Below are 25,856 nucleotides of genomic sequence, written 5' to 3'. Positions count from 1 at the left end.
AAGGCCAGTCCATTATATTAATCCCTCGTTGCAAAAACTAATCTCGTATAATATGTGCCTTATAAATAGGAGCGTTATCTTGCATAAAGATATTCCCAAATCCGAGAATTGAACGCAAGTGTTGGCCCAAAATTGCTTAATAAACTCGTGCCGATACCCCCCCCCCCTTTTGAAGCTGCAGGATCCCCATTTATAAATATAAGACTTATACAAACTCCATATCTAAAAGCTACCCAAAATATCTTGCTCTTTTGCTTCCCATAACGTTATTATTGGGCCAAATCGCGTGCTAATTATTGTATATATTGACCTTTGCCACTTGGAATAAATACTCACTCAAGCTTTTGCCCTTTTCCAAGTTAAATAGAGCACTCGTCACTTCACCGTACCCTCCGCCAATTCAAATATATAAATAACCAATATCTTTATGCCCAATTCAAACGTGCGTATATATAGTCTTAAGTGAAAGCTAGTCGTTTTAGTCATTGCTATTTGCGGAGGTTTATCTCTTAAAGGAGTTATTTAATAGAGCAAACGGACACGTTTGGAACTACTTAAGCTTATAAAGCTTCGTATAAGATTGCGGGAGCTAAAGTAGCTATATTATAGAACATATCGCGCTTCTCTTCTATAATTATACGTGGTGGACCAGGTCTTGGTTATAAGAGGTTATTGAGACGTATCGATTCTCAATAATAAGTGTTAGCTATCATTGTTCTAGGGATTTCTAGGTGCTTTGCATAAATTCGATTATAAGACTAACCAAGGGAGCGTAATTAGCAGATTCTAGACCGCATTTGCGGGCTTAATTCAGGATCACGACGTGCCATAATAAGGATATAATAAGGATGAGAGATAAAGAAGAAGGAAGGAATACTGAAGCAGCATGCAACTTGGTGGCGTTTCGCATAGACCCTGTGCGAATACTTTGTGGCATCCCACTGTCCCTACTTTACTCTTGAGATTAGTGCCAGAAGAAGGTGTTCTCTCGGCTTGTCCTTCATCACTTCCCCTTGGGAAATTGATTTTTTTATAACACTCTGCTAATTTATCTTTATACGATATTAGTAATAATAAGTCCCCTTCTCTCTCGGTGGCTACATGTATTAGTACTTGCTCGAAAATAAAGATAATGGGATTGAAACACTTTGTATAGATCAAAATAAGGGTAAGAAAATGTAATATAGAATGCGCCACTGCCTATCCATAGATCGGTTTAAGAACGTGCTGATTCACAAGTCCAATGACTGAACTATTGCAATCAACGTGAAACACTATCCGGCTTTGATTATTACCTCAGCTACGACTATCATGTTCTCTCACATCGGGACCATGCTTGAAGTCCGCATCCTGGAAGTCGCTGCCGTCTCGCTAATCGGCCGCAACTATATTATTTCCTTCTGTTCCGCCTTGCGAGATGCCGAGCTCGAGGCGTTCCTGGCGGGGACATGAGCGCGCTGCAACCTGGAGATTGTAGAGACCTTGAGACATTGTAACGGCAGGAACAGAGCAATGGAACGAGGCTCAAAGATCAATGATTTCCTATGTCTTGAGAATTTAAAGCTAAGGAGGAAGGAGTGAGGTGTGGCAGTGGATAAGTAGGTATGGCCAAGACCACTGAAACGCCGAGCTTTGGAAGCGAGCTTGGTTTGAACCATAGCTTGGAACCTTAGCTGAAACCAACCCCTTTGGCTGAAACCACGTCCGTATTAACCATGTGATACCAGCCGTCACAGACATGCACTAAGAAATTTTTGCGAGTTAGCTTTAAAGTCTCATTATACTTGATTTAAAGCAGAAGTAAATCTTTAATAAATATTATAATTATAATATATAAAAAAATTGCAAATATTAATAAAAGTCCAAGTATAAAGAAATATTTAATACTTTTTAGTAAAATGCCTTAAAATAAAGTAAAAGGATTTAAATTTCGCGCTAATAAGAGGTTTATTAATAGCCTTTAGTAATTAATTACTATACTTATTATAAGGTATTACTAAGCCTTATTATAAAAGTTTCTTATAACTCTTTTATAACCTCTTACCCGACTTACTTAATATGGAAAGCCGAATTCCCGGATGCTTTAGTACTAGTAGTAAGGTTCCTAAGCCCGAAAGAGAAACCGTTTACCTAGTTAGGATCTTTTTTTAGCTTTCATATCGGGATTCCGTATTAGCTCACATCCAGCCTATTGGAAGCCAGTACTAGAGAGGGCTCAAATGGGCTCCATACACTCAATATAGCCCTATCGTCATCACTATCGCCCTCGCTAAGTGTCTTGTTACAGCATCGACTCCTCCACTAAAGTTATTCCAGTACTAACTCATCTCACTTCTACCTCCAGACATCAGTACAGTAAACTTCGAAACCGCTTCTCCGCCAGTGTGTCAAAAAAATAATTAAGGTAATTAATTATATTTAATTAAATCAAGTAAATAATTAATTATAATTTGATTATCGACTTTTTAAAAAAAATTAATTATTAGAAAAATTATAATTAAATATAATTAATTATTTCTAATTATCACGTGAAACCCATATAAAAGTTATATAAGTAATAATTTCTCTTCTTTTTCTTTAAATAATATACGATTAAAGCATAAAGAGAGTAAAGATTAATTGATTTCCAAAGAAGAGAGAAGGAGAGCAAGGTAATATATATATGAATTATTTGCTCTGTATATCACATGACCGCACCCACGTGACTAGAGAAGTCAAAACCCCTACTATAGTACTTATTTACAAAGATAAGTAAAGCGAGTAAAGGCGGGATACTAGCTATTAAGCCTATAATAGTAAGGCGATATCTACATTAGGGTAAAATACGCTTTACTTTTGCGCCATAATGCTTATATTATCTTTGTAGTCACGTGTAATAACACGTGCCCCAGTAATTAATTATATTTAATTAAATTAAGCAAATAATTAATTATAATTTGATTACTGCGATTCTGACTTAATTTAATTTGATTACCGGCCAATAATTATAATTAATTAAATTATTTGACACACTGTTCTCCGCAAACACTCTCTTCGCGAAAAGTGGGCCCCACTTTTCTCATTGGTTCCTGCGTGCAGCTTTGCCGCTTTTAGTAAAGCGTAGTGCAGGGGTAACATTCCGATGGACACAGTACCACCTCGCTCCGAGCTTATCACCTACGTTTTTGGTCATCACTCGCTATCACTTCTTCTGCAGTACTGTAAAGCCAACTTGTTCTGCACAGAAACCTCATTAATCTACAATATCAGGCGGCCACTCCTCATAACACACTGTGCGATGGCTAAGTACCGGCTCCTTATCATCATCTGCGCCGTCGGATTTGTAGGCGTCAATGGCGATAACCTGTCCGATTTCACCAATAATCTAGCCACAGACATAGGCCCTCTCCTCGTCCTATTCGGCGAATCCATGACCACGCAGTATTTAAGTGAGAGCACATCCTTTTTGGATTATTTTATTTTTGCTATGGCTCCAATAGGCATTCTCACGGCAATTGTCTCCGCGATTCGAGTCTGTGGACACTCATCTCTACGCGCCTTTATTGGCAGATCTCAGGAGGGGGATGCTGTTGTAGAAGCCGAGTTATGTACATCTACAAGCCGCGACGTGTGTGAGCTGTTTAATCGAGGCGGTATTACCCGCGTTCTGGGCCGGCCGAATATCCTTGAGCTTCTATATGTTCCACGTTATGGCAATCTGGCTTCACACGATCATCGCGCAGATAAGACAGGATTATTCTTATTCCGAAATTACCTCGAGACTCACAAAGATCCTGACACATCCGACTGGAAGAAGGTCGAAAGTTCTGCATTCTGGAGAGCCAGCTACAAGACGACTGAATCTAGCCCGTTTGCCCCAAAACCGAATCTCTCGCTCAATGTTGGCATTGTCAAGCAGCCGAATTGGGTGTTCCTCGGGGTTGCTGCTATAGCAGCTTTTCTTCAAGCCGGTGTTCTCGTTCTGGCGGGGATTGGCGTTTGGGTTCTTCAATGGAATGTCAACCAAGGTGATACGTCGTCCTCTAGCTACGCACCAGTGATGTTCATCGTAGGCACTTTCCTTATGTGTACTGGCATGTGGAGTTGCGCCGCCCTAATTGGACAATCGACGTACGAAGTGAGCTATGAGCGCAGTCAATCTCCGTCTTCATCACGCCTCCTCTGGCTACAACCCGGCCCGCAAACCATCGGCGACCAAAGCTTTGACCCATTTGCATATTTCGAGAAGAGAGGAAAACCTCTCGGAGTCTGGACATCGTCCAAGAAGGATTTTAATGATAGATTCGAGTTTTACACCTTCTTTGCTGTCTTGTTTACACTGACTGGATACATTATGCAATTCATCGGCCTCCGCGGAATGAAGGCTTGGGTGTCTCTCACGCAGCTGGGAATCACCGTCATCGTGAGCATCCTGCGTGGATTACTTCGCATACAACGTCTCAATAGGAATGACAACAAGCTAGAGAGAATGCCTGACATGATTGTGGGGCATGAACTTGACTGGCTCGCGTTTGAGCTTGCTCAGCAAGAATCCCAGCAAGGATCTTTTTGGCATGTTACCAGTCACCGACAAAAAAAAGTGTCAACAAGTGGGTCTGAGTCTTACGAGACCTCCTCTCAGGATGACAGCGACCTTCAATGCATTCAATGCGATACTAAAGACCAAGGGGCTACAACAAGCAGGTCCGGTTCCCTGGCCACGCCTCGGGTAGCTCAGGACGGCCTAGTCGTCTGTAGGGAACTACTTCCAATCCGAGTACGGCTTGCTCATTTAACGGGTCATCACTCCTTTATCAATATTGAAGATCGAGAATACCAGATGTGGAAGGATGATCGTGTGAAAGTTCGGACCGAGGCGAGGAAACTCTCTGCCGCTGTTTGTCTGGCTGCGGGGAGTCTCTTCCGAAAGAGCAGACCGAAAAGGGATATTACTCTTCGGATCGAAGCGTTCAATTCACCCAATGGTGACTGGGCAACTTGCCATGAGCAGCTGATCAGCGTCATTCTCAGGCCACCCTCCGATTCATCACAAGCTGGCTGGGAAATCGACTCTGCACGAATGGAGGCTATCTTAGGGCTTTGGATGTGGTCTTTGGTTTCCGATAGACGCCTCGAAAGTAAAGATGAATCTCGCCACAAAATTTCTCGAGCTGAGAAAATCACGATGGCAAGGATTGTTTCAGCCGGCCTTGATAACTATAGCTGGGATCGTAAGATCAACAGACAGAGCGAGATGGACGTCTGGCTTGGCCCCAACGAGGTGAAACTCTCTGAGGCCCACCTCACCCTGGATAAGCACGATAATTACGGTCTCATTAGTCTGTGGACCAAACCTACACCTGGGGCTGGAGGCGATTGGAAAGCTCTGCCGAAAGAGGTTCAATCAGATAAATCACAATCAGATCGATCACCGCCAAACTTGCAGCGATTTTGTGGGTGGAATCCTGTTTACGAATCACTGAGATCCGAAGCTTTAGACTTAGCAAATCTTGCCACTGCAAACATATCAGGTCAGCAGTTGGATCAGGAAGTCAAGCTTCGAGTTCAGTATGTTTCGGTGAACAACTCGCTACTCGGTATCTGTACCCAGGAACTCTTCGCCGCACTAACAGGCTCACTGGTGAGTCAGCTGGTTATTGGTGAGGCAAATACCGTGGACAGTGCCGACGAGTTCTGGCTGGACAATAAAGTTAGAGTCCTTGCTAAGGCATTCGTAGAGACAGGCTTGGGATCTTACTCCGATGCAATATTTTGCATTGTACCAGCGTTTGGGAACCAACTACACGGGTTTACGCCCGAAGCCATGCTTTCAGCACTCATCAAGGGAGCAGAAACATATCGTCAAGAGTCAGAATGGGAGCGAGCAGAGGTCTTATTACGATGGGCATGTAAGTGTTATTGTCTACCGCACAGCGAGGAAGCGCAATCGACATCTAACAGCGGCGACTTCATTGTGAGAGCCCTCCGTGCGACGGGAGAGCTCTACCGCTGGTCCCTGGCACAGAATTCCAATGGCGAGAGAAAGGGATTCGGGACAGGCGGCGTCGAGTGGATGGATAAAACCTATCGCAGCGCGAACCATTCCAATCCAGAGGTTACGGAAATTCTAGATTGCTACAAAGATATAGCAGAAAGAATAGTGGAATCCCCTCAAGTTAGAAACCCGCGTCACGATGCCGACGGAATCCAGGGAGTTACTCGTACCCAAGACCTGCTTTTGCAAGCAATTCGAGAACGTAAAAGGGTGGAGGCGTTATACCAGCTATGTTTTATCACCATTGGTGGCTTTGGTTCGGATTACTCACAAGCAGCACTTCCTCTGGCAGTCCGGAACAACTGGAACGAAGTAGTAGACGCCATCCTGGAGATGAAAGCAAATCCAAATGGCAAAGACGAGAACGGCAGGACCGCAATCTCGTACTGCGCAGAGTATGGCTATTGGCCATACTTAAAGCCTTTCATAGATCGCGGGGCGTTCTTGGATCTGCCAGACAGGGATCGAAGAACTCCACTGTTGTGGGCAGCCCAAACTGGGCACGCGAATGTCACCATGCTGCTGCTCGAGAAGGGCGCCAACATCGAGGCGGAGGATATATGCAATCGGACACCACTATCGCATGCTGCTCAAAATGGGCATGGGGCCACCGTCAAGATACTGCTCGAGAGAGGGGCTAACATCGAGGCCCAAGGTGACGGTCTAACACCATTGTCACATGCTGCCGAAACTGGGCGCGCAAATATCGCAATGTTACTGCTCGAGAAAGGTGCCAACATCGAGGTGGGAGGCACAGCCCGTCGGGGGCCATTATCGTATGCTTCTCAAAATGGGCATGTGGCCACCGTCAAGATACTGCTCGCGAGGGGGGCTAACGTCGAGGCCCAAGAGCACGGCCTAACACCATTATCACGTGCTGCCCAAAACGGGCATGAGGCTGTTGTCAAGTTAATGCTCGAGAAGGGCGCCAAAATCGAGGCCAATCAAGAGGGTCTGTGGCCGTTATTGTATGCCGTCCAGAACGGGCATGAGGCTGTCGTCAAGGTGCTGTTTGAGCATGGGTCCGACATCGAGCAGGGAGACGACATCAAGCCGAAGGATATGGATCATGCAACGTCGTTCGACGGTCCTATGTGAGTCCCCTTCTCCTGCCGCATTTTCAAATTTTTGAAAATTGACGGCGAGTTTAAGAACCCCTGATATATGGATCAAAAAGCTCTCCGGATTTAAGCAATTCATCAGCAACATCCCCGGTCTTAAGGAGAAGCCATCGGTCAAAGTTTCCCTGATAGACGACGGCGCCAAGTTAGCTAGGTTACCTGGCAAGCAAGAGGGGTTGTCCTTCCGTCCGGACAATGAGGATTATTTTGTCGGGCCCTGCAGCTCTGGCACTCTCATGGCGTGGTGCATCCGGCAGGTATGCCCGATGGCTGAGCTATTCATTGCTCGCTTGGACGATTCACGAACAGCCGAAAACCAGAAATTCACAATCGCTTCTGCTCACAAGGTAAGATTGAACGTAAGAACCACCCTCCCAAACCACCAGAAAGCTAAGTCTCTCTCCAGGCTCTGAAATGGGCAATGGACATGGATGCGGACATTATCTCCATGAGCTGGGCGTTCAGCAAGACAGGGGCTGAGAACGACAAGGACAAGAAAGAGTTTTTCACGCTGATCGAGAAGGCCGTGAAATCCAAGAAGGTCATTCTCTTCGGGTCCCTCCCCGACATGGACCCCTTTGCCAAGACGTCTCAGTACGCGCCTGTCGGGTGCAGTGGGGTTATCAAGATCGGTTCAGCCACCTTTCAAGGTCAGGCAAAAGCGCAAAACGGATGTGGAAATCCGGATTTCCTTTTCCCAGGCGAGAGACTGATGACCACGGCAGGCGAAGTCGTCAGCGGATGCTCTTTCTCCACCGCGTATGCCTCGGGCCTTGCGGCTCTAGTCCTCTACTGTTTAAGGGCACACATGAACCTTGAAGAGCCACACGTAATGGACGGGAACCCGGATCCTGAGGACGATAGAGCCAAGCGACTGAAGATAGCGAAGACCATTGATGGCATGAAGATAATTTTCAACATTCTCAGTCAGAAAGAGCCCTATCCCGAGGGCAAGGGGAATTCCTTTGTTCAACCATACTTCATATTCGGGGAGAAGTTTGGAGATTCGAGAGAAGAAAAGCTGAAAGCCGTAGAACGTGTTGCTACCAGTATTCTACCACCGAAGGCGTTGGACATTTGTGGAGGATTGTGATTTCATTGGATCATTCACTACCTACATTTATTATCTGTTTTAATTTCAGGAGCAACGAAATTTGGTTAATCTCATATCTACATTCTAAGACTTGTCTCCGACGCCCTCGAGTATTAATTTTTTTTTGATGTCACCTTTCAATTCAGTACTAAGCCATCAATTCTTCCATTATTGTCATTGCAATGCATCCTAACAGACCAACAGACCCTTACAACGAACAACTCTGGTTGATGGAGAAGCGGGGCCAGATGGGGACTTCGTGATGTCCTCTATCGGAAGCAGATCGACTCCGCCTCGTATTGCGGCTAGTGGAGTTGAAGCATAGTCCTCCGAAAGAAATCGTGGTCGTGTCAGATGGGTTTGCAGCTTCATGGGTAGGCTCCGAGGTGGGTGGTTTTTTCGAAGGAGTAGACGAAGCAGCCCGGCAATCATAGCGAGCCCATCGTTTTTGAAGATGGTGTTGTGGTCGGTATTGGGAGTTAGAGTAACTAAAGGCAATTAGAGGCAATAAATATAGGTAATTCTAGTCAAATAACTAGATTAAAAGCTGAATTATAATAATAAATACAAAATAAAGTTTTAATATTTCTTTAAAATAATTGTTTTTTTTATTTCTAATTAAGGCACACTTAATAATAGCTATTATAATTAGGAAATACTTCAAGATTAAATTAGGAAGTAATACTAAAAGTAAAGGCTACAAGAATATAATAGTAATTATACCTAAGAAATAAAGTAAGAAGCAGTGTGAGAAATGAATAGATTAGATTAATGACTATTAATCTAATCTATTCATGAAATTTTCTCATTAATCATATTCTATTCACGAATTAATTAAGCTAATCATGAATTTTCATGAATAACTTGATTAATGTACACGTGACCGCAGAACGTGACATGCTAGTCTAATTAGGTAAGGATCAGGCTCTAGTGCTACCTTGCTTCTAGAGAGAAAAGCTCGCTAAGGCAGTGCTAGAGCAAGAACCTTACTTAATTAGGCTAGACTATCACGTGCTGTGGTCACGTGTATATTAATCATGATTAATTATTCTAATCTAATCAAATTACATAAGTATCACGTTAATCAAATTCTATTCACGCTATTCATGAATCTTCATGAATTAATCAATTAATCTGATTAATTTTTTCGCACACTGGTAAGAAGTTAATAATTTATTTTGAAATTGGAAGTATAAGAATAGCTACTAATAGTTATTAGGTTTAGAAGACAGCAATTGAGCAACCAACTTCTACTAATGCAAGCTCAAAAAACACGGTTCAAGGGATTAGTTCGTCTTCTTCTAAGCCTCGTACTAATCTTCCTAACAAATGAGGGAGCGCTCACGAATATCGTATCAGTGGAACCTATTTGCAACTTGGCCCGTCATATTCAGGGTCCTGTTGGTTCACCAGTTATTACAGTTCAGCTTTGCTCCGATAGTCGACTTTACTTCGATCCTTATTCTGTGCTGCAAATAATGAGGGTACGGTGCTGCCATCTGGTGGATAATTGTAGTTTGCCTTGGGGATCTGAGGTGGAATAAGATAAAGATGATGTGGTTCGCAGCAGGTACGGAACTGTCATTAGGAACTCCCCTTTCAGTTCTCTTCGGATTTGCCTTTCCCCTTTCAGGCGCTTCGAGAACAATCTTGATTTATGAAAAAGGGTAAAAAGCTTTCAGACATAACGTTGCAATGAATAAGTAATTACCAAATTGTCAACATCTCCTATCATCTGACGTACTTTACAGTTCCCAGTTCACAATTTGCCTGATCTCGCGTTCTTCCTTCACACTGCTTCAAAACAAAACACCGCTTGTGTCGACCTTCCAAACATTCCCAGTCACATGGTAAGCCCATGGGCGGCTGTCTTTCCCATTCCCCTAGCTTGATACGGACTTCTTTGAAGGGCGGCAAGTGATTGACTTTTCTCTGATGGAGCAATAAGGAATAGATGTTCTCCAGCCAAGAGGATATATACTTGCGGTTGAAAGGCTCCGCAGGAACGTGGTCAGCTGGCACTTCATTCCTGAACCCAAGTAACGAAGGCGCTTTTGGTGTGTCTGAAGGTGAAGCCAAATTCACGAGGTCCAGTGGAAAGTAAAGCGTGGGCTTCTCCAAATTTTCGAACCTCGCAAGCTCTTCGAGGATTTCTCTGGTCTGCCCTTGATTAGGGACACGCTCCATATCGACCGTAAACTCCTCTAACCGAGGACATCGCCTCCGCAACTCCCGAATGCCGTCTAGAGAGAGGAAATGGCGGTCGGGGCTTTCGTCCGAATATTTTGGTTCGCTTTCATGGAGATGAAGTTTGCGAAGTGAGTGGCGGTGGGTATCGAAAATGGCAGACAGATCAACTTGGCCTCGCTGATCGGCGATCTTTAGACTCTCGAGAGGTGAGCAAACAGCCAAGAAATCTCGTAAGCATGTCTCCGGAAGAAGCGCTCTAGAGTCGTACCAATATCCCATTTCCACGGCTAGATGCCTCAAGTTCTCAAACCGAGGTCTCCTTGTCAACGGGGAAAAGAAGTCAAAATTTGGAATCCAGCCGATATCCAAGTTCTCCAACTTCCTCATGTTGGTCACGCCCTCCAGCATTTTAACATGGTCACCGCCCCTTGATGTCAGGCTCTTGATGTTGTTCTGCGATGGTTTCCCAGTGGTGAACTGGGCGCCCAATTCGTCCATCTGGGCTCTTTTGTGTGGAGAATAAGAGCGCAAAAGGCATCCCAGTGTCCCTTCTTTAATATCCACACTCTCAAGATGTGGAGACAGCAAGACGATGCGTTTCAGAGCGTACTTTCGCAGGTCAAGTTCAGTGTTCCCATCATCCCAGAGCTCGACTGTGATTGTACGAAGGTTGGGTGAATGTGCTAGGGCAATTTCTGCCCGGTCGTTGTGATCCATATCTGCACTCTTTCGGTGCCACTCTCGGATATGGAGATGGCATTGAGGTTGATGTTTCTCAAGGACGCGGAGAAGCGACAAAGGGATCGGGCGATCGCCATTGAAGGTTAAATTCCTCAACTTGGGAATTTTGGAAGTAAAGGTGACTATTTGTTCAATGTACTGATCATAAGTCGATCCATTAACAGGCTCACCAGGCCCACCAGACCCCACCTCACGACGCCTCCAATATAGCTCACACGTGATTGTTAAATCCCGGATGCCCCTTAGAACCTCTGTTTTCAACGGATCGTGCAGAAGTTCGGATATGAATTGAAGGCTTTCCTGGGTATCGCCGTCTCCACTTTCCTCGCGGATGATGAGGCATTTGTGTCGGTTGTGTATCCGTTGCGCTGAGGCGTAGAAGGATTTGTTGACCAGAAGCAAAGGGCGTATTGTGGGACCAGTATCAAAGATCTCCGATGTGGACGACAATTGTAAGTACTTGAATTTGTCCGAATCTGCTGCGACGCATTCGAAGATTTGTTCCAACAATTCCGGGCTCAGGGAATTGATTGTTGCCATCTTTTGAACGAGTGTCAAAATTTGATCATGGGGACTTTACAAAGAGGACAGCTTTTTGGGATATGAATGTAGATAAATAGCTATTTGAACATGCGCACCCACCCCGCGCTCCAACAAGCCTTCTGCGGTTGCCTTGCAAGCGAGTTTCAACTGCATGGGGGCCTTTAATGTGACTCAGGTACCAGCAGATTCGCGAAGCATCGGGCTTCTTCGAGAATATTCTAGCACAACCTCTCACGATCTCCAATTTTATAGCTTCCTTTGTGGAATACGACATGAGTCAAACATTCGATCTTCGAGGGCATTTGCGATGATGCCAAATATCACGTGACCAATGGTAAGTCTCCTACCAACACTCCAAAAGCTCAGGCTTTCCAGTGAACAGAATCTCCTCTAAAGATAGAATCCAATACTGAATGGCAAACCTCAATAATTAAAATAGAAAGAGACGAAAACATTAATGGGCTCTGAGTATAAGCCAGAAAATTAAGAAACTTAAGGAATTCAAGGACATTGTAAGGTTTAGAAGTGTTCCATTGTACACGAATAGGCCCAGCCGATCTAGCTATTACATGGTATTTCAAGTTCAAAAGAAAAGAACTCCGACAGTAATTAAAAACATCATAGCTTCATTCCAAAACACGATTTATACCCCAGCCATGGACAAAGAAAGATCAACAAAACGATCCCTACGCCACACAGCGACGTGGTTCGACACGTGGTCGCTTGAGTCCCAGTTTAAGCTTGCTGACCCGACCCATGCGATCAAGAACAGTTGTGGATACCCTCAACACAGTCTCGCGATAGAGAGTTCCAGTTTTCCAATCATAAGAGCAGCCAATCGCACGCTTCATTCCACCTTCGGAACCACAGATAACAAGTGCGATGGGTGGGTTTGCCGCTTGAAACATGGTGACTTGCATGGACCCGGTGTCTACTAGTGTGAAAACCTGGAGATAGTTAGCCTATGAAGGGCGCGGGAAGGTTAAAATAGCAGCTAATACATACCCTCTGGTCACCGGGCCTCGCAGATTTTGCCTTCTCTACGAGATTGCGGACCTCGATGTCGTCAGTTGGGTCATCGCCAATGCATTCTCCGAAAGAATTCTTATGATGTCTAGAAAGCGGCGATCCGTTGGGAGTCCAGCTCAGACGGCCGAAGTTGCCGCCGAAGATGGACCTCTCGATAGTTGCAAGATTAATGTAGCCCTCAAACCCAAACACAGCGGCTTGCGTGTTCCAGAACTTTCCTCCGAGGATAAGATGCAGAAGTCTCGGAGCCATGAGCCAGCCTGCAATGCCGAAGATAAGGAAGAGAAACCCAACGCCGATGCTCATAAGACCGGCAGGGCTACCAGCAACTGTATATGATGATCCGGACCAATCGTCGTAAATTGTCTGCGGCATTGATAGCTGAACGCCGCTGCCAAAGAGGATGAAGCCGATCAGCACGAAGGTTGATGAGAGGTGAAGTAGCTTCCACGCAAGCCATCGTTTCCATGAAAAGACTCGAAAATTCCAAATTCGGTGGAAAGATTTCCACCGAATGCTGGTACCGTAGGCTCCATCTATGATCACAGTGTCATTCTCGCCGACACCAGCCACTTGACATTTGGGATAAATATCCCAGAGGCTGGAACCGTAGGCATCACCCAGTTCATACCATTCTTGGTCTGGGTGCTTTGGCAACGTGCATATGACTCGTTCAAGAAGCTGGTCACTGTCGTTCAAGAGAGAGAGCCTGATGGAATAAGTTAGAGTCAGTTCTCTGAAAATAGAAGAAAAAAGATTCCAACTATTCAAAAACAAAGAACTTACCTTGCAAAAGCTTGGAAGGCTGTATCGGTGCTATCAATCTTTGGACGCAGCCTCAATAGGCCCATGAGTGCATATGAGTGATCTCCTGGAAGGTACTGGGTTGTTTGTCGACTCGTAAGGCATTGCAGAGCCAATGCCACCAACTCGAGGCGACTGAGTCCCAGAGATCCTGCGTAGTGATCCACCATTTGCCTACTAACGGTGGCATCAGACCATACTTGGGCGGCAAACTGAGTCTTTGGAATGACAAGAGGTCCATCAAGCTGTCCTTTGCGGGCATATACTCTGACATCGTCGTTTTGGCTGAGCAGGACTTCTGGAAAGGTCCACATTCTCTCTCCCCAGTGCCTGAGTAGCTCTGTAGTAGTGTTGGCACTGCCATGTGTCGCTTTCCGTGGGGCTCCGACAGCAATCGCCATTGCCTTTGCGCCTCGCATGATATCACTGATGCGATAGACCTGAGACGTTATGTGTAAGCGAATGTTCTTGAAAAAAGGGGAATATGGAAGTAATACATCATCTTCCAGCTCATTAGGATCGGGCATGCAGCTACAGGCTACCCAATATGCTGAAAGCTGCGCATCTCTTGTTGCTCTCTCAGCAATTTGATGAAGAGCTTCCATGTCCTCGTTCGATCCGTGGTTGAATTGCTCCGCAGAGTAAGCAACGAAAAGATAGTTGATGACACTGTTTGAATGCTTTTTGGCTTGCCACGTTGAGACTAACATGGGAACCGCTCCTCGCAACCCGCTGTCTTCTGGGCTTTTCAGAAAACATAGATATCTGGGCATGAGAAGACGCTCAGATACCCGTTGCTCAGTGAGAATGGCTTTAGGTGAGCCCTTTGTTTCGGCATTTTCGAGTTGGTTACGAGCTGCCTTAGCGTAACCATGGAATTTGTACGGCAGAGGGGCGTAATTCAGTCCATACTTTACCTCAACTGTATCTCGCCCTAATGCCTGTTTACGCTTGTCAGTAATGTTCAATTATACAAACGACAGATATCAAAGGAGGCGCAATGGTGGGCTGCCTTGAATCAAATCATCTCAGAGACGATGCCAGCAAAGAGTGAGCGTACACAAACTTGGGGTTGAGATAAAACCACAAATTTTCGTTCGGAGTATAATGAAACAACTGGCTCAAAATACAGATTCGAGATTAACTTACGAAAAAGGTCAAGGCAAAAGAAGAAGGGATAAATCTCAGCAAGATCAACCCCCAATCTTTCCAATTTTTAGGATCTGCGGAAAAGTCGATGACCCAAGTCGCGATTCGCACGTTCAGAGGAGCGACTTTTCGGATGTAAGTTCGTCGCCATGTTGTTGTGCCCGGCCCATCATAAAGCTGGTCTGTACATTGAACGTGAAGTTTCGCCAAATGACCGTCCCAAGGGCTGAGATATCGGTCGTCAATTGGACCTGTGAAGACCCGGCCCATGGAGTCCCGGTGCCTGTAGGACTGACCGTCATCGTACTGAAATTCAGGTAGTTGGTACAGATGGGGCTTCTTGAATCTCCAGCGCGTAGCTGGGTTGAAGAAATTGAAGGTTCCCTTCAAGTGGACCGGTCTCTTCGCCTTGCAAACAAAGGGGGTTAGAGAAAAAATCGCATTTGTTTATGGCAAGTTACATACATGCACACTGTTGGCATCATTATACTCATCAACTTCGGCAGCAGAAGTGTAGGACTGAGATTTCGATTCCTGCTCGAACACTCGGTTATTACTGGCCGAGACAGCAACTCTTCAGAAAGCGTACCAAAGATCCGTCCGCAGGTGCATGGGAATACGTATTCTGCGCGGTACCTTGCGACTGGTAAACCTAAATACGTCAGCGGCCTTTCTTTTCTGTGTCCCGCTTTGTTGATATACACACTGGTTGAGGTTGAGGGTGTGGGGGTTGATATTGCGGTTGGGGCCGAGGAGACTGTGTAGGTTGATATTGTGCTTGTTGCTGATAAGTGTAGGATTGCTCAGAAGATGAAGGTTGTGCGGGTTGATAACGTTGCTGTTGCCCAGGAACGTAACCTCCACCGTGAGACTGCGGTGCCTATTGTCGTTAGCGATTGGATATCTAAAAGTTGGTTACTCGAAGTACTTACAACGTACGGGTTCACTCCCCCTGGGATGTAGGCTCCGCCATGTTGGCTCATCTGGTTAGCCTAGAGTTCGTGTTAGCGATTGTCGAGAAAGCAAAAGAATTTTCTGTCTTGCCATTGATGAACTTCTGAGAAGTTGACGGCGCGGCTCTATGAGGTAGGTTGGAAATTTCTGGCAAAGGTCCGTATGGTTGAAGAAATCAAAAGGTGGATATGTTAAGAGGAACGCACGGGAGTTTAAATAACTTCTTACATAGGGGCACTTCAATCTCAGTGCATGAAGAGGGCAACATTGTTCGGCTTTTGACCGGTACCAATAAGGCTATTATAAAAGTGCCACAGCAGGAGGGCTCCCAAACGGAGCTTTCCGAACCGCCTGGATCAATTGTGGCTGCATGATGGTGGTGTGATCTTTCGGAAGATGGGCGCTCAATAACTGCCTTTCCCAGCTCAAATGGTCTGATTGGGTTCCAGACTGTTTCCGCAGGAGAGGCAGCTCATCGTCTCCCGACTGGTTTTGAGCTTTGAAGACGATCGAGTTCGGAAATCCCAAAACAGATGAGTTGAAAGCAGTGCTTTCTTCAGCAAACTTAGTTAGTAATATTTGAAATGTTTATTCTACGGTTGATACTTTTCCTCCCGCCGAGTAATCCAGCAACCAAGATTGGTCAAATCCTTGTTTGGTCCTCCTCCTGGAAGAGTGCAGGATCTGAAGGTCGAGGTCAAATTGTGGATGCATTCCAGACTCCTGGCGTGTAACAAATATGCCTTGGCACGGGGTCAAAAAATGAGAATAGGATAAAAAGGGGTAGTGAGGCTCAACATGGAGAGTGCAGCAGCCAATAGTACTCTGAGCTCGAGACTAAAATAGTGCGAGCTTTGAGGAAGAGATGTTGGTCACATTCAATGCATTGGCACGGGGCTCGAAAAATGATAACTCGACAAAAGGGGCGATGAGGCTGAACCCAAAGCGTGTGGCAGCCAATGACGTGGATGTTAATTGTGCACCGAGCTTGAAAGCGCTTCGCACCCTCTCTGAAATATTGGTGGCTTGGTTTCATTAGCGGGTGTAAACCCCATGTCTGAATGCCAAGAGCCTCATGCGCCCTGCGAATTGAGCGAATGAGGTGCGATGATCTTAAAATAGCGGGCCAGACCACCTCCACATAACGGGACGTGCCGTGAAGACGCTGCCGATAGGGGCAGCAGGAACCAGGAACCAGGGTGGCGCACTGTCATGCGATAAACCATAACTCCCAAAAGCAAAATACATACTGTTTCAAACTCTCAACTCCTGCTGAAAATTGGTATCCTTCGTGGCTTTCTCCTGTAACCTCTCTCGCCGAAATTGACGAGTGCCTGCAGATACTAAAACACTTTGACAAATCACAACGACTTATCTTAAGATTGAAGTATGGTGATCAAATGCGAAGACGCGCTATTCGCTAACAATTGAACTTCAGTTGTATCCGTTATCCCCCTTGGATAGGCTTATTTTGAAGCGTTTGAGTGTTTCGTAAGATGTTCAGTGTGAGATAAGCAAGGCGCCCCGATTTCAGCTGGGTGTGATATCGCACAGGAAACGTCTTATTGCCCGCATTCTCCCTTTCTACCTCGGAGCATATCTCGAATATACGAGCACATCACGCAGAATCTTATTATTCAGCAATGGATCCTTCAATAGAAACTTCCATGCAATACGAGGCGTTCAAAAGCCTGGCCGGCATGGCCGAGGATTTGAAAGGGCAGGCTAGAGAGGAGACTTTCCAATTTCTGGAGTTCGGAGCCGGTACGTCATCACCAGGCCCTGATATAACAGAAGATAGTGTACTGAACAAAGGAAGAGTTAAACTGTACGGGATGGCAACCGCTCTCGAGTGTGAATGCATTGAGAACCATGCCATCCTGTGACCTTCGGATCATTTCCGCCCCTTTAGATATTCCGAGTAAAGAGAACATGGACGATCATCTGGGCCTTTTCAGATATTACCAATTCCCAGTGGGGTTTCTGACTGAACGGCTTCGATCGGTGGCGCACTCATTCGGTAGCTGTAGCCGTCCAACTCGTCAATGTAAGTCAAGGAATCCCCAATTCACTCACACGAGAGTGCGATTCGATATCTGATGAAAAGCCGCTGACCCATACCACAGATTCCTGGTTTCATTTTCTTTGCAAAGACATCACGCTCAACGCGAATGGACAACTCAAGATTCAGAATCCTGTAAGTGTCTGCATTCAGCCAAAAATATAACTCCCGAATATACATGACTTTAATACACGTTTTCTTGCTTCAAACCGTGCCGGGTACTCCTGCCATAATTAACCATCGACCAGAATATCAGAAAAAATACCAACCAGCTGAGCCAAGAGGACCATTCTTGGCAACGCTCTGGATTCATGTTATGTTCGCAATCAAACCCAGCTTCCCAAATGAAAGAAGTGACCTTGATATGTTTTGGAGCTCACGCATGGATCAAAAGATGCTTGAACGAGCATCTACAATGGAAGGAAATAATGAACGATCCCACCGCTTTATTCTCAATAATCTTTCAGGAGCTATATCTCCAATTGGACATTGCCACGAGGATGCTTGGTGATGTCTTTGGCAGCATGGAAACCGTGAGTCCAGTTCACTTATTTTTCTAGACATGAAGTCCAATAGTGGCATTGCTTAACTGAGATTTTCATTCGCAGAACGTACTTAGCCACGCAACCCTTGGCCATATCGCGGGTATGATGGATTTTGCCGGCTTGCACAATGTCTCCAAGCACATAACACATCTTCGCGAGGGATCCGATGCAGCTCTTCATACCTTAAAACGACTTGTTGAGCATGTTGAGCGCCCCGCCAGCAAGTCAACCTCAGCAACAATCAACGAACGGACACGTGATTCGCTAGTGCACTGCGAGACGCTTTTCCAGTCCACGAAGCTCCGTCTCCTCAGCCTCGAAAGCCGAATGGCTAACGTAATCAATCTGTCCTTCCACTTGGTAACGCAACAAGACTCCAAGTCCATGAAAACGATCGCCTTTTTGACGTTGATCTTCCTTCCCGCAAGCACGGTTGCGTCGATTTTCGGTAGCCAGTTTTTCAATCTCTCAGTCGACCAAGATGGGGTGCCACATTTCATTTTCTCGCACTGGTTTTGGATTATGTGGGTCATTGTCCTGCCTATTACTGCAATACTGGTTGCGATTTGGAGGTTGCCGGAGGCTATGGCGAGTGAACCGAAGCAAGAGACACGATTGTCTAGGAGGAGTCTTTTGCACTTTGGCCAGATTGGAGAGTTGGGATCACGAATTCCGTCAAAGGAAGTGATAGAGATGAGCTGAAAGAGAACAAGACCTCCGGAGATAAGTTACAAGTTAATTTTCAATTGAGCTTTTCAGATGTTCCATATGTTTGGGCCCTCTACTTCGTAAGTGGTAGAGCACATCTCAAATTCGTGAAAGTCTCTCTTCCAATCGCCGTCAGCACAAATTGCAATTGTAGACCGAGGATCAGAAAGTAAGAAAGAAAGCATATGAAAATTATCCACCTTTTGGACTGATCTTGTTCCTGAGGATCAGCCGTGGGGTGGGTATGGACATCGGCCAAATTGATCTTGACAGGTGAACAGGTCAGAACAGGTGTTCGTAATAACTGCTAAACTAGGAGTACTTGGGACCGCGAGTCGTAAAGGGCAGTTAGCGTAGTAGATCCCAACTTAAACGGAAGCGGGTCATTGATCACTGCTGACCCCGCTAAAGTACCCTGCAACCCCACCTCGCTTTTCAAACCTACGCTGACTTCCTCCTACGTTTCCTCCGAGCCGTACAACCTCAAATTGTTCGTGATGGAATAACCTAAAATGTTCTAATGGTGTGCATATCGACTGCACACGGCACCAAGGTGGGTTGCAGGCGATTGCCCAGCGAACCAAAGACTTCCCAAGACCTATCACCAGGGTAATGCTGTCAAGCACGGCTTCTGACAATCGATTTTGTAGGTCGGCACGATTACCCATAAGCACTGGCACAGCACATTGATGTGAAATGAGTGTCAAGAGGCACCTGCTCGAGACATCAGATTCTGGGTTTCAGACTTTCCGCTTGTTATTAGCCGTACGAGTTACGGGTACTCTCTGTCTGTCAGTTGCCCAATTCACCTGATTCCCCCCCTGTTTGACCAGGGTACCAGACCCTATATATAGACCCGTAAACCCCCTCTTAGAACGGTAATGGAGTCTTTTCCCAACCAACACTGTACTTCACTCCCTCCTAGCTTCTTGCTTCCCAGACACAAGATGAAGCTCTTTAAACTCGCAGCGCTGGCCGCTTCACTTCTTGTACTCGCACCGTCAAAAAATTTGGGCAACCCTGTGGCGGTAAGATCAGCTCGAATATGACTATATCGTCGTCGGCAGCGGAGCTGGAGGGCCACTCGCTTGTCGACTGGCTATCGCGGGCCACAAAACCCTTCTCATCGAAGCTAGAAACGATCAAAATGGGAATGCTAACATCTCAGTCTCAGGTTACTAAGCAGTTGTAACGAACGATCTTAAACTACGTTGGGACATGTTCATTAATCATTACCAAGATCAAAGTCGAGCAACGCGAGATCCGAAATACTCGTGGGAGGTGGCACCGTCCTAGTATCACGTAGGACTAAACCCTCCTTCAGGTGCGAAGCCCCTCGGAATTCTGTACCCATGCGCTGGTATATTGGGAGGCTGCGTTACGCACAAAGCTCTCATCTTGATTACACCACACGCAAGCGACTCTGATGGCATTTGACCACCGGAGACAATTCGTGGGCAGCAACGAACATGAATCAGTATCTCAACAAAGTTTATGAGTTGTTCCCAGTCAAGCCTACATACCCAACCATCCAATTGTTGGACTTGAAGCTCACGCAGCATCCGGTTTCTGGAGCAGCGGCCATGGGAGTTGGACCAGACCCGACTGCTGCAGTGACTGGCCTTGCAAACACCCTTCTCAAAGACCTAACAGCAGGTTAAATCCTACCCGCGACTCCGGTGAAGATTTCTTTCAGATCCCTCTCAATATGAAGAATGGCGCACGCACAGCAGTCCGGGACTTCATTGCTGACACCGTTCAGGAAACATATCTACTCACTGTGACCCAAAACTGTCATATCACCAACAATACGTTCGACACATCCGGCGGCACTCCTAAAGCAACCGGCGTTAACTCCTTAGCCAGCAATAACCTCTACTACGGAAGTCCTCTTAGTGTTGGTCAGGGAGCGTCAAGTTTAGCAACCGCATCGAAGGAGGTGATTATTCCTGGAGGAGCCTTCAACACCCCACAACTGCTTAAACTAAGTGGCATCGAACCAGCCGACGAACTGAGAAGTTCAACATCCCAGCTATCAACAACCTCCCTGGAATTGGACTTAACATGCATGTTCGATACGAGATTCCCGTCAATGTGAAACACGGTGCTAAATCCAGTGTCTTGAAGGATGCACTTTCGATTCGAAGCCAGATGGTGCCTGCTTGACTAGGTGGCAGAACAATCCCTATATTCTGGCAGCGAGAGGAGTATATTCAACGAACGACCTTCCAAGGGCAATTGTCGCTCGTCCAAACTATGCCTCCACTACCGATATTGACCTCTTCATCTTTGGAGGACCTGTTGACTTCACAGGCTACTTCCCTGATTGGAATGAGACGGCTGTAGCTGATCACAAACACTGGTCTTGGTACAACCTCAAAGTACACACTTGCAGCCGCGCTGGAACTGTGAAGCTGCGGTCAACGGACCCTCTGACGCCCTAACATCACCTCAACTAATTCGACATAGGAACAACAGCTGGCGGGGCATATACACTCGACCTCGATGCCATCATTTAAGCTGTCAACATACCCCGGGAAGCACTGAAGCGATACCTTAATTACAGAATCCCTGGCGGCGATACATTTGTTGAAGAGGAACCTGGACCATCCGTGCAGCCCAGCGAGGACATTGGCCACTACATCAAAGACAGAGCATGGAGTCTTCACGCGGCATGCACAGCAGCGACCAGTGCCGATAGTGATTCAAATGCGGTGCTTGATTCGAACTTCAGGATTCGCGGTGTACAGAACTTTCATGTGGTCGATGCGAGCGTTTTCCCACGAATCCACGGAGTCTTCATTCAAGCCCCTATTTTCATGATAAGCGAGAAGGCTGTTGATGTTATTTTAAACGGGTAGGAAAATAGGGTATTTTTGTCGTTGTTATGTTGTCAGCAGGAAGAATGAACAGAAACATGTTAAATGAGGGATCCCGAAAGCCGGCACGAGGTTTTGATTCTTTAACAGGAAGATCTCATGATCACGTGATATTAGTTCTGTGAACATTTTCGCAAAAGTCAAGCCAAACACTTCACAACAATCAAACCACCAGGCCTTAAAAAGACCAGCTCCATAATTAATAGCAGTAATTACTACAGAAAGAAGCCGTCCTATCTTTTTTGATAGAAATGAAGGGCACTCAACATTGTTTGCTGTTGTAATGTGGCGTGGTTTGGTCACATTACTTGCCTCATTTGCCGATTTACTTCACGGATGGAGTGCTTCCTGAAAAGCCGTGGTTCATTCTCGTTTCCAAAATCATTTCTATTTTGTCTGCTGACGGTGTCCAAGTTTCACATTCAAATCTCATGCCTGTCGCCGTTCCATTTTCCAATATGAATTAAAATCACTTATATATCGCGGTCTCCTTGTTTCCGAGCCCTCACGGTCGCCAGTGCCAGATTTGATGTGATGGTATTCTAATTCGGGCTCACCAAAACGATTTTTGAGTAATAGCAAGTTGTCTTTCCACCAGAAACAGACACGTTTCCGCGAGACTTAGCCCACTTCCATGACGGGGAATCACCGCCTGGGTAAGGGCCACTGATCATGGTCAGTGTCAAGCAAATTCTACGATGAATATTTGGGGGCGTACTTTGTGCACCATAACGTATCGCTGGTGGCGGCCTCTATAGTGATGTCGGTGAATGTTACAGAGCCGAAATCCCAAGTTGCCTCTTCCTGCAACTCAATAGTGAGGACTGCCTGCTCCAGTTAGTGATTGTCATTGACCTTCATTTTGCACCAGGACTTTCACTCACCATGGTGTATGGCACTCGATCAGGTACAGCTATTCTCATGGTCAGTATAGTCCCTTATCGGCCTTCCAAATGCATGGAGAACTTACTGGCAATGCTAGGATCAAATGTCATGTTGCCACTAAATGGTGCTTGGTTTGCAACATGCCCCTGTTGACAACGAGCTACAGACCAATTATCGTGCCATTTTCCGGTCGAGTTATCGATGGCGAAGACGCTCTTAACTTCATCTCCGGGATAAACTGTGTTGCGGAAGTTCAAGTAAGTTTGATTCCCAAACACTGAGCAGATTCACAATTTGGATCTCCCTACTCACGTCGAAAGACATTATCCGTGCCTCCCATTGGTCTGATATTGACTATTTTAATTTACGTAGAGAAAGGATTTGGAGAAGGCAAGGATCTCTGGTGTGAAGGGATTGGGATCGGGAACATACCTACAGCAATACATAGGGTGTAAAGACCATTCTTCCGGTGTAAGGGTCGGGTTCCAATTCCAAATCACGTTCTGGAAGACGAAGTCGGCGTCTGCGGTTTCCAGTCCTGGCCAGAAACCTTGGAAATCGTTGTCGGGTGATTGGCGGTCTGGTGAATTGGCAGGGATGCTTACGGTGCTTTCGAACTGCAGGTGTGAGTCAGTGTCAACCTGAGAAGTTGAAGGATCGTAGATGGTTGAAGGGAATGAGAGACTCTAGTGATCATGGCGTTGGGTTCGAAGAAAAGAGGATAGAACGCGAGCCTCGCGGAGATGAGGGGAAGGCAAAAGAGGAGCAGGAGGGCAGAGAGGGTTCGGAGTACTGAATTCATTTCGCTGGGGGCAAGGATAACGTTTACTACCCCGTAGTAATAAGATTTTTGTGGATTTGAGAAGAGTAAGGCTGAGAGTGGAGAAGGAGTGGAAAGCATTGTGTATTTTGGTTTAGCGAAGACTAATATAAAGGGTTATGAGGTTGATTCACCTTCAACGGGAAAAGTGAATAGAATCCCATATGGACAGGCTTTACTCTCTTGGACTAGAAATACGACATCTGATCTTTGCTTCAAGCTTAGAAGCTAAACTTGATTAACGCGGGAGTGCTTCTAGTTCTGAATCTCCCTTCGAAGCTCGTTCATCTGTCCTTGAGTCACAAATTCTGTGCCCATTTGTTTCCGGTTTGCGGTCGAGCCAGCATGCCGCGATTGGCAATATCACGGCGACACAGCATTCTTCCCGAATCTTTTACTATCTTTAATCTTACGTGGTTTTCGTCTTAATCCCAGAGAAAGAACACAAAGCAGCTCGTGCCAAGTATTCATCTTCCCTTTGGGGAAGTGTGAACCCTTACACGGCAACATGCTCTCTTGCATCATACTTGCGTAATTTAGATATTTGGCTTCTTGTGGAAGGTTTTAGTGAATCAATGGCATTTCAAATTTATCACAAATTCTTACTCGTTTTATTGGTTCATATGACGTCAAATAGTTATTCATGGCCTTTTAGGGAATTTAGGAACCAATTCACAATGTGAGCATCCAACTCCCCTCGGTCCATTTAAGAATGCCCTCTTGACCACCACAGATGCCCAACTTTCTTCCCACAACGGAACCACAACCAACATCCACCAAACCTCCAACATTCCAAAGGATCAACTCAACCCAGGTCGTAGACTCTTACAATCAGCCATCTCATCTGCTGCCCTCCTCTTCACCGACTTCGGCAATGTCAGTATTCTACACCAGCTTCCGCGACGCCTTTGACGCCCACTCCAGAATGGACAATGAGCTCCCCATTTATACCGAGGAGGAAGTCGCCACACACAGCACTCCTGAGGACCTCTGGGTCCTGGTCAATGGCAAGGTATACGACTTCACGCAATTCCACCATAGACACCCAGGTGGTCCAAGAGGTAAGTTCGTAATTCTTCCAGGCTGCCAAAGCTAACCCCAGACAGTAATTGCACAGAACGCCGGGAAGGATGCAACCAAAACGTTTCAGGGTGCACATGGGAGAAACAATCCGAGGAAGAAGCATCTGATCGGTAGACTTCCGCCGCAGCCTGGTCAAACGGAGAAGAAGGCCTCTTTCATGCGCAAGTTGTTCGACTGGGGAAAGAAGAGTAGCGATGCGGGATCTCCGGCAAAGGTCAAGGATAGCGAGACTGCTCCTTTTGCCACTGTGCCTTCACAGGAAAAATCTTCTACCCTTGGGGATGTGGAAGCTCAGCAGATCGTTGTCCATGGACCAAACGCACAAGAAGAGACCACATTGACAATGGTAGAGGAGGTCGAGAAGGAGTACGTCTAGGACGGGCAACGGAAACAAACTTAGCTCTGAGGAACTTCCCAGAATGGCGATGAAGGGGGGAAAGGCACTTTCGTGATTTCAGTATTGATTCTCGAATCGGGGGAGGGAGTCTTCATTGGTTTTTCTGTCTTCAGTTCAGTGCAAATTGATTCTATTGAGTATTTCGGTGTCGTATTGTTGACGATTTGATGACCTTGAATCTATAAATCAATGATGCAGAGGCAGTGGTCGCTAAGGGCCAGTGATTAGGATTGGTATGGTCTTGCTTACAGTGATAGTTTAGTGAGAGAGTATTCGAATGCCTTTATTAGATCCTGAATAAGAGAGATGAAGCTGGTCTGCTATTAATAGAAATAACACTGATCTGATCAATGTTCCGAGTTAAGTTGGATACTTCAAACACTTCTAGCAGTAATGATGAATAAGTATTTTTACTCAAACTATAATTGGAATGTTTATGGCTCCACCAACGATGCGGAAGAGATCGCTTCGAACCCCTAGTACTACGAAAGACGAACGAGACGACGACGTCTGGGGCCTTCTGAGCCAGTATAAGACTAATAATCCAGAATTAAGGCAGCATGAGTTAACGATAGACGGCTCTTGCTGTCATCAGCTCTGGTAGTTCCCGATTTCCGCGATTTCAGACTTCCAGAATAGCTGAAGGATTTAGCACGGCTTTCGGCGTGACGCCGGTTTTTTCCCTTCTTTTTTTCACGTGAGCATGGTCTCTCTCTACTGAGGCGGCTGGTCTGTTACAGCACATGGCGAGCATAGTCTTTCTACCCTGCTGCGGCCGGCCTGCTAGAGTGCAAATGCAGCAATACATGAAAAATAAAA

General features: G+C 46.0%; 7 protein-coding genes across 7 annotated transcripts; 4 read left to right on the top strand and 3 right to left on the bottom strand.

The window, feature by feature from the left end:
* Positions 1-3,277: 3,277 nt before the first annotated feature.
* Positions 3,278-8,248, top strand: K444DRAFT_623130 (uncharacterized protein; the record flags this gene model as incomplete). The annotated part of the gene is made up of 4 exons (XM_024882241.1): positions 3,278-3,428; positions 3,480-6,810; positions 7,187-7,502; positions 7,562-8,248. 4 exons carry the CDS (start codon positions 3,278-3,280, stop codon positions 8,246-8,248), a joined length of 4,485 nt encoding a protein of 1,494 aa, XP_024743774.1.
* Positions 8,249-9,943: 1,695 nt separating this feature from the next.
* K444DRAFT_605864 (uncharacterized protein) lies at positions 9,944-11,743 on the bottom strand. The gene has a single exon (XM_024878886.1). The coding sequence runs from the start codon at positions 11,717-11,719 to the stop codon at positions 9,980-9,982; it is 1,740 nt and encodes a 579-aa protein (XP_024743773.1). The 5' UTR covers positions 11,720-11,743; the 3' UTR covers positions 9,944-9,979.
* A 665-nt stretch (positions 11,744-12,408) lies between these two features.
* K444DRAFT_578167 (uncharacterized protein) lies at positions 12,409-15,103 on the bottom strand (the record flags this gene model as incomplete). The annotated part of the gene is made up of 5 exons (XM_024877598.1): positions 14,705-15,103; positions 14,053-14,496; positions 13,538-13,995; positions 12,728-13,460; positions 12,409-12,669 (listed from the first exon to the last, which is right to left on the bottom strand). The coding sequence occupies exons 1-5, from the start codon at positions 14,972-14,974 to the stop codon at positions 12,409-12,411; spliced, it is 2,166 nt and encodes a 721-aa protein (XP_024743772.1). The 5' UTR covers positions 14,975-15,103.
* A 2,198-nt stretch (positions 15,104-17,301) lies between these two features.
* Positions 17,302-18,967, top strand: K444DRAFT_623127 (uncharacterized protein; the record flags this gene model as incomplete). The annotated part of the gene is made up of 5 exons (XM_024882240.1): positions 17,302-17,422; positions 17,571-17,705; positions 17,785-17,855; positions 17,969-18,253; positions 18,329-18,967. 5 exons carry the CDS (start codon positions 17,302-17,304, stop codon positions 18,965-18,967), a joined length of 1,251 nt encoding a protein of 416 aa, XP_024743771.1.
* Positions 18,968-19,920: 953 nt separating this feature from the next.
* K444DRAFT_649107 (GMC oxidoreductase) lies at positions 19,921-21,917 on the top strand (the record flags this gene model as incomplete). The annotated part of the gene is made up of 7 exons (XM_024885542.1): positions 19,921-19,962; positions 20,012-20,147; positions 20,280-20,333; positions 20,420-20,629; positions 20,659-20,991; positions 21,101-21,392; positions 21,540-21,917. The coding sequence occupies 7 exons, from the start codon at positions 19,921-19,923 to the stop codon at positions 21,832-21,834; spliced, it is 1,362 nt and encodes a 453-aa protein (XP_024743770.1). The 3' UTR covers positions 21,835-21,917.
* Positions 21,918-22,394: 477 nt separating this feature from the next.
* On the bottom strand, positions 22,395-23,539 carry K444DRAFT_623125 (uncharacterized protein; the record flags this gene model as incomplete). The annotated part of the gene is made up of 7 exons (XM_024882239.1): positions 22,395-22,518; positions 22,571-22,680; positions 22,737-22,765; positions 22,823-22,975; positions 23,050-23,091; positions 23,174-23,354; positions 23,423-23,539. The coding sequence occupies 7 exons, from the start codon at positions 23,537-23,539 to the stop codon at positions 22,395-22,397; spliced, it is 756 nt and encodes a 251-aa protein (XP_024743769.1).
* Positions 23,540-24,482: 943 nt separating this feature from the next.
* K444DRAFT_510760 (cytochrome b5) lies at positions 24,483-24,716 on the top strand (the record flags this gene model as incomplete). The annotated part of the gene is made up of 2 exons (XM_024873447.1): positions 24,483-24,618; positions 24,664-24,716. Coding segments are annotated over 2 exons (189 nt in total), but the record flags the coding sequence as incomplete, so codon positions are not given.
* Positions 24,717-25,856: the final 1,140 nt, after the last annotated feature.

This window comes from Hyaloscypha bicolor (genome assembly GCF_002865645.1).
Source record: "Hyaloscypha bicolor E unplaced genomic scaffold K444scaffold_10, whole genome shotgun sequence".
Classification (NCBI taxonomy): domain Eukaryota; kingdom Fungi; phylum Ascomycota; class Leotiomycetes; order Helotiales; family Hyaloscyphaceae; genus Hyaloscypha; species Hyaloscypha bicolor.
The sequence above is the reverse complement of the archived record's forward strand: the minus strand, read 5'-3'. Positions and strand labels throughout refer to the sequence as shown.